This window comes from Chenopodium quinoa, unplaced genomic scaffold, assembly GCF_001683475.1.
Source record: "Chenopodium quinoa cultivar QQ74 unplaced genomic scaffold, ASM168347v1, whole genome shotgun sequence".
NCBI lineage: Eukaryota > Viridiplantae > Streptophyta > Magnoliopsida > Caryophyllales > Amaranthaceae > Chenopodium > Chenopodium quinoa.
Window position 1 is genome coordinate 6,973,855 of NW_018744633.1, and position 7,918 is coordinate 6,981,772.

Sequence of the window (7,918 nt, forward strand, 5' to 3'; positions counted from 1 at the left end):
TATATAGGTTGGTTAACTACATATTTGTAATTTTTACTTTTAGGATTAGCTATATACTTTTCACTTGTAACCAAATTTTATTATACTTTTCACTCTTTGATTTCACATGTGTATTATTAACAAGAACAATAATGACAAAGTTTGTTTCTTTTGGTGAAATTCAAATTCTTCAATGGTTGTATCTTGTATTGGAGGATAATTATATTATTAACAAGAACAATAATAACAAAGTTTGTTTCCTTTGGTGAAATTCAAATTCTTCAATGGTTGTGTCTTGTATTGGAGGATTTTATAATGGTTAATTATATATTTTGCCGGGTTTTATATGTTCTTATAACTTAAGCACTTGTAAAATTCGACCAAAAAAAAGGTATTAAGTACCATATTCAAGTCTTTCTTATTGGAGATTTAAAATTAGGATATAAGTTACGGAGTATCATTTACTCTCTTATTGGAGATAAATAATCTCTAGATGAATATTGAGATCTTTGATAATTTATACCGTTTAAAATGAATTATACCAATTACTTTTATTAACTAGAGATACAAGCTAGATAGGGGTTAGACCAATCTGAAAATTATTTGATAATGGATAGAGTAACAATCTATGAAAGGTACCGTGGTTGGCAACTGAAATAATACACGTACACGATACATGATACACGATACACTTACACATGTGTGCCATTCTAGTGCAACACCAACACCTATATGATTTATGACTTGATCATTATATAGTTGTAAGGGGCTTACTAACTAACCCTGTAATAATGGCAAGTTTAAAGGTTTTTGTTGGGCTATTGTTGCTTATTTTGGATGCAATGGGACCAGGGCACCAGTTCAATGCAGATCAATGTGCTAGCTTTAGCTAGAGCTTGCTAGCTAGCTGTTGGTGAAACTTTAGTAGTTGCTAATCTAGTAATCATATTCATATATACAACTTTTTTTTCCGGGAAATGATTTTGGCACACCCTTAATTGATTTTGGCACACCCTGATGTGAGAGTACATTTTTCAATGCTCTTCTCACATAGTGGTGTGCCAAAATCAATTTCCGTTTTTACGCACTCTTTTGACTCTATTGGCACAAATAATGAAAGGACAAAAAAATATAGATACATATTCTTGGAAAAAAAAAAGGGATACGATGATGATAAATTTGGAATAGAATATGAGTGGAATCATAATTTCTTCATGGATTTGGTACATTATGAGCGGAATCATTACATTTCATTTCGTTTAATTTGCCCAAATTCAATTAAAGATCCCAACTGTGAGTTTAATTTGACCCTCAACTCATGTTAAATATGAACCATAAGGTGCATGCAATATTGCAATGAGGCTTATTGATATGCTATAGTCTATAGATCATGATAACTCTACTATACTATACAGTTGTAAATTTGTAATTGATATGATTCAAATGTGTTTAGCTAGGTGTGTTCGGTTATTTTCCTAAAAAAAAAAAAAAAAAAGAAAAGAAAAAATGAGAGGTGTGTTTGGTTATTTTTAGTTTTTTTTTTAGCTCTTTTAGGCTGTAATTTGGTTTTTTTTTTATTTATAAAGCTGTCTTTGTAAATAAAAATAAAAAATAAAAAAAAAAAGTGAAAATTGATATGGGACCTTAAAAAGTTAGAATCTCCCAAAAGTAATTTGTTTATGGAAAACAAGATATATTTAAAAACTCGTTTAGCAAGTTACTCCCTCTATCCTTATTTATTTGCCCCATAAGCAAAATGTGCTTTAGTAAGAATTGATCCAAAAAACTTTTGTCTTTTACTTTTACTTTTACTAGGGCAGCTAACGCACGCGCGAGTCATAGCTAGCCATATCTTGAAGGTTTTTTTGGTTTGACTTTTAAATCACAAAATTAGTTAAATTAACAATAAGAGAAATTTTTCGTAAAAAAAAAAAAACAATAAGAGAAAATATGTAATCAACTATATTTAGGTGGTATAAATGTTCAAGACAACTAACATTTATGAAAACATAAAAGTACATAAATATTTTAGAGGGTATAGTTGTCTAAACACTATTCATCATTAAAATAGCATCTACATATTAATGAGGGTATGTATGTAAATACACATTTTGAAGGGTATAATTGGTATTACACTATTTATAAGAGTATGTTTCTACTTTTTATAAGGTAGGGATGGAGTTAAGTATAACATTGGGGTCTAAGTTTTTATTTTTTTCATCTTTTGGGACCTAATTTTTTTTTTTTCACCTTTTGGGACCTAGAGTCCACTTTCCGGCCAAAAAGTAACTAAGGTGAGTTAAAAAAAAAACATAGTCCCTTAGTTAAACCTTAGTCAGTTAGAAAGTTGGTAAATTAAAAAACATAGACCCCTATAATAACTTAGACCCCTAAAAGAATTTGTCATGTCGATTGGATTGGCGGCCTTCCAAATAAGGACACGTGGTTGCGTGGGTATAGGAAGCGTATGTGGGAAGCTTTTTATGAGGTAGGAGAGAGAGTGAGAGCTTATTCCCGCCCTTTCTACTTCTCACTCTGTTCTTGTTCGAAGAAACCCTTTTTCTCCTGAATTTTCTTTGCAATCTTACTTGATCAAAGCCATAATTGTCACTCGATTCTTCAACAAAACTGAGGTAACTATGTTTAGCTTGCATTTTGGTTGTTTTTTTCGATGATTTTGTTTGAATTTTGAAGTGTTGGTAATTAGGTTTTAAGGTTTGATATTTTTTTTTTATTTTTTTATTTTTTACAATTATGGTTTGATTGTTTGGATGTGGTTGTTTAATGTGTGTTTTTATGAGGGATGATGTTTATTTGATTTGTACTTGGTTCGTTATAGTGTTTTTGTTTCAAATGGTGTTGTTGGTTAGGGTTTTGACACAAAAACAAAGTGTGAGTGTAAGACTCTAAAAATTGTATGTGTTTGGTGTTTGTAGCAGAAAATGGACGGTCTTGAGGATGCTCACCTTGTGTTGTCATTGGAGGATGTCATGAGTGTCAATGTTTTTTCAAGACTTAGTCCTGAAGATAGATTTTCGGCAGCCAATGTGTGTAGGGGACGGAGGGGAATGATACGGTTCGGGCCGAGGGAAACCCACCCTGTGTTGAACATGGAAGAGATAATGGAGCTCCATGTGTTCTTTAAACTAAACTGGATGTTCAATTTCTGTTCGTTGAAAAAAATTGTACTGAATTGCTTTGACAGAAATTAGAAATTATGAAGGGTCTATGTTTTTTTGTTTAGAATTATTTAATGAAGGGATTATGTTTTTATCAATGAATTCTGTTTTTTTTTACACGTTATTTAATGCAAAGGGACTAAGTTTTTGCACAGGTGAGTTAAAGATGAGTTAAGTTGCCGGATTCTTAACTCTAGGTCCCAAAAGATGAAAAAAAAAACTTAGGTCCCAAAAGGTGAAAAAATGAAAAACTTAGTCCCTACAATTGTACTTAACTCTACTTTTATGAGTTATGCAAGTGAGTTTAGCTGTGGGGACAGGTTGTTGAATTAGGAAAAGGGACAATATTTGAGAGGCATTCCAAAATGAAATATGAGACAAACAAATAGAGAAAGAGGGAATGACAACTTCTATATATGTTATAATACAATATCTAAGAGGCTAGAGGCAGGATGGGATAGTAGAAGCCGTGAGACTAGTAAAAAAATATGTTTGTACCAATCTTATCTCTCTATTTCACGTTTGAAATTGTGAATGGACTAATAAAGTAATAAGAATATGGTGATGGTTTCTCTCTAACTTAATAATTGTCAAGAGCGAGGTCACCCATCGTAGTACTAATTTCGTCCAAGCATACTAGACTGCGAAGATTTGATAGGTTCCAATTTATTAGTATTGGTATGATCGCACCAAATGGAGAGAAGGTATCAAATACAAATTGAGTATTGGCAACCTTTATTAATTTAATTTGGCTACAAGGGTCATGATTCTCCAAGTTTACTAATATTTTATAGTAACAATACGAGTATCATGGAGTATTACAGTATTAACAATTATCTCACTACTCCGTATAAGGTTATAGGATCAAATTTTATCAAGAGGCACATGGAAATTTCCTTATCAAGAGCACTAGGAGGACTTGTGAGGAGTTCCGTTAGGTACGTAGACCCTTCTCTTTACCAAAAAAAAAAAAAAAAAAAAAAATAAATAAAAAAAAAAAATAAAATAAAAAAAGAACTCAGGCTGATGAAGTGATGAATATGTATTCTCTCTAGTCATCAGTCATTACTCTCTCAGTGAAAATTCATGAAGAGACAGTAGAAGTTTGTTAGCTGCGAAGAAAAAGCTGTCTGAAGAAAGTTGGGAAGAAGATGAGTTTCAGAGCTGCTGCTGCTGCTGCTTCTCTATTCTTCACTCATGGTGGTATTTCTCTCTCTCCTTTTCATTTCTTCAACTTTTCCCCCTTTCATTTTTATTCCCGACTGTATTCCCATCATTACCCTGATCATGCTCATACATTTGATAATCGTGACTTGTTTCTTCAATCTATTACCGAACAATCAAAATTAGGGTTTTCCGATCTTAAATCTCCCCTTTTACTCTTCAATCAAATGATTAATTTGTGTCCTCTTCCTTCTGTTGTGTATTTCAATCAGTTATTTACTGCCATTTCCAAATTGAAACGGCTTGAACCTCATTCCACCATTATCTCTCTCTTCCGGAAGATTGAATTACTTGGAATTTCACATAATATGCATTCTTTAGGTGTTCTTTCTAATTGCTACTGTCATCTGGGAAGAGTTGATTTGGGCTTCTCTCTCCTAGGTAAAAGCCTAAAGCTTGGTTATCCCCCCGATTGCTATACCTTTAACATCTTAATCAATGGCTATATTCATTCTCATAAATTCTCCGAAGCTGCTCATTTCTTTAATACAATTGTCAAGCTTGGTTTCCAACCTTCCGTTGTTAGCTATAATACTATCGTCATAGGCCTTTGTAGGATTGGCGACAATGCGTCTGCTCTCACTTTTCTTAACAAAATGCAATCTAGATCTCATTTTAAGCCTAACATTGTTTTATACAGCACTATTATCGATAGTCTTTGTAAGGACAGGTTGTTACAACAGGCCCTAGACCTGTTCTCCTTCATGAAAACTCAGGGCATTAAACTCAATGTTGTCACTTATACTTCCTTGGTTCGAGGCCTCTATAATTCCAGCTGTGGGGATGAGGCTCAGCGTGTGTTGACGGAGATGTTAGAGAGCAACATAGCACCTAATGTTAAGACCTACAGCATGCTGGTTGACATGTTTTGTAAAGATGGCTGTGTTGATCAAGCACAGTCCATTCTAAAGCACATGATTGAGATAGGTGTGACTCCTGACATCATTACTTACAGTCCATTACTTGATGGTTATTGCTTGCGTGGTCAGATGGAAGATGCAGAAAACCTACTTGATATCATGGCCAAAAATGGCTGTGAGCCTAATCTTTTCAGTTTAAATACTATGATTAATGGATATTGCAAGGCAAAAAACATTGACAAGGCCCTAAACATATTCCATCATATGGTTCAGAGAGGGATAACTCCTAATGTTGTTTCCTATAGCATTCTTATCGATGGGCTGTGCAAATCCAATAGACTCCCATTCGCGCGCAAGCTGTTCAAGGAAATGCAGGCTCTTGGTATTGCTCCAGATGATGTTACCTATGCCTCCTTGCTTGACTGCCTTTGCAAAAGTGCCCGGCGTGATGAGGTAGTGAATTTACTTGAAGATATGGAGGATAATGGTGTTAAGCCTGGAATTTCTATCTACAATATCTTGATGAACAGCTTGTGTGAGACTGGGCAACTTGAACATGCAGCAAATCTCTTCTCTGATCTTGTAGCAAAGGGTCTGCATCCTGATATTATAACATACAATATATTAATCAGAGGCTTCTGCAAGAAAGGGCTCATGATTGAAGCTGCTCCAGTGTTGAGGATAATGGAGGAAGATGGTTGCCCACCTGATGATATAACCTATAATACACTAATCAGAGGCTATATACTCAATAATGACGTATCAAATGCATTATACCATTACGATCTCATGGTTGGAAAAGGATTTGAAGCTGATGCAGGCACTTTGTCATTGTTTGTTGGTCTCTCTTCTTCTGATAACTTGAGTGACTCAAAGAAGAAGCTGCTACAGAAATTTATCAGATGAATTCCATTTAAAATGTTGCAAAGCTTTGGACCTTGTACATGTTCTCTTCAGAGAAGTTTGAGATGGAGTACGAAGCTCCTAGACAATCTATGAATAACAGACCGTTGTTAGCTCCAATTGACATAATTCTCGTGTGAAGTAGTAGTGAACTTTTATTTATCTTATTCTTTTTTTTAGGGTGGAGTAGAGAGGCCTACCATATGGTGAGTTTGGTGACAACTATACTTCTGGCTTACACTTAGGTATAAGTTATAATTGGATAGCTAATGTTTTTATTACTTGGGGTATACAGAGAAGAGAAGAGGTTACTTCAGATTATGTATAAACTTGTTGAATCTAGCTATGACATAAATTATGCAATGATATGTTATTGCTGGCTTGCTGCAGCTTTACTACTTTTGTTATTTGTTGTATAGTTCAGACTTGGCAGTTGGTGTTTCATTCTTTTTTTTTTTTTTTTGCTTTGCTTCTGATGTCTGTATCATGGTATCCCTGGCGATTTTACATGCACAACTCTGTAATCTTGGCTTTCATTGTATTAGACTACAAATGTGCTCAGTACACGCTATTATATGGAGCTTGTTCACTGAGGGCCCTGGTCATTGTGCCCGGTAAGATCATTTATAATGGCAGTAGGCAGGGTTCGATTGGATCACTGAATGTCAGAAAATTGTTGGCTTGGTTTTGTTTCCCTGGCACTATACGTGTTTGGGGATCTGAAGGGAAGAGCTGTGAGTTCAGGTTATGACTTTGAGTTGGGTTATTTTCGTGAGCTAAAAATAAGCTTCCTCCTTAAGCATGATTGGCATGAGTCGAAACACAGTACACCGTATAGGCGTATATTATGTTGCAGAGCTTGTAGCATATGATGAGTTACTCATGAACCTTCCAAGTTGTTTGAGGTAGGCTTGTTTAAAACGCGCTTGAAGTTTTGTTTGTTCCTTAACGAACAATATTTTAACTAGCTTTTTGGTTTGTTTGTTTGGTGTTCATGAATGTATTGACACATTTGCAAACCTTGTTTTCTTTAATCTCTTTCATTTCCAGATTCTATAAAGAGACTTCAAGGGGAATTGCACATGAAAACTCAAGTACCACAGAAAAACTACTTTATTTCCCTTTTTTGTCTTCACACTTCAGATCACTTGGCTACTTGTGGTGAAGATGCGGCAGTTGGGTTTATCGGCTGAATGTAAATCCGACTCAGATGGTACAATATCAATAGAAGCTTGTGAGGTGGAAAAGCAGACTTTAATTCGAACCTACAAGCAAACATCTATAAGCATGTTGATCAGAACATTACTAGCTTTAAAGTGCTAGTTGAGCAGGAAATTACTGTTGAAGCTAGCTACTGTAAACTCTCTGATGTGTTGCTGGATCTCGCTAGCTTCAGCATGCTTGTAATGAGCTTGCAGACATGCTGGAAGCTCCTGCATCAACTGGGAAAGAAGCGGCGAATTTTTCATGCATTGCTTTGAACAGATATCCTAACAACTAACAAGATCCTTAGTCTGCCTACTCTTGTCATTGAATAACTTGTAGTCTTATCGTTGAATAGACTATCTACCACGATCACTGCTTGTGAATTGTGATACGAGTAGTAGCATTGACGTGGAAAATTTAGCTTAAGTTTATGCCACCAGTTTTATTGTACTTGGTAGTTGGTACTAATCGCGATGTATAGTAAAGAAAACGAGGGAGAAGAAATAACTAAATACGGAGTAATGAATAAGGGATTTTGGCTTTACGTTATTATATTAGCTTAGCCAT

The 7,918-nt window shown here is 34.8% G+C and overlaps 1 protein-coding gene across 1 annotated transcript; it reads left to right on the top strand.

The window, feature by feature from the left end:
* Positions 1 to 4,119: 4,119 nt before the first annotated feature.
* Positions 4,120 to 6,543, top strand: LOC110701387 (putative pentatricopeptide repeat-containing protein At1g12700, mitochondrial). The gene has a single exon (XM_021879043.1). It carries the CDS (start codon positions 4,310 to 4,312, stop codon positions 6,146 to 6,148), a length of 1,839 nt encoding a protein of 612 aa, XP_021734735.1. The 5' UTR covers positions 4,120 to 4,309; the 3' UTR covers positions 6,149 to 6,543.
* Positions 6,544 to 7,918: the final 1,375 nt, after the last annotated feature.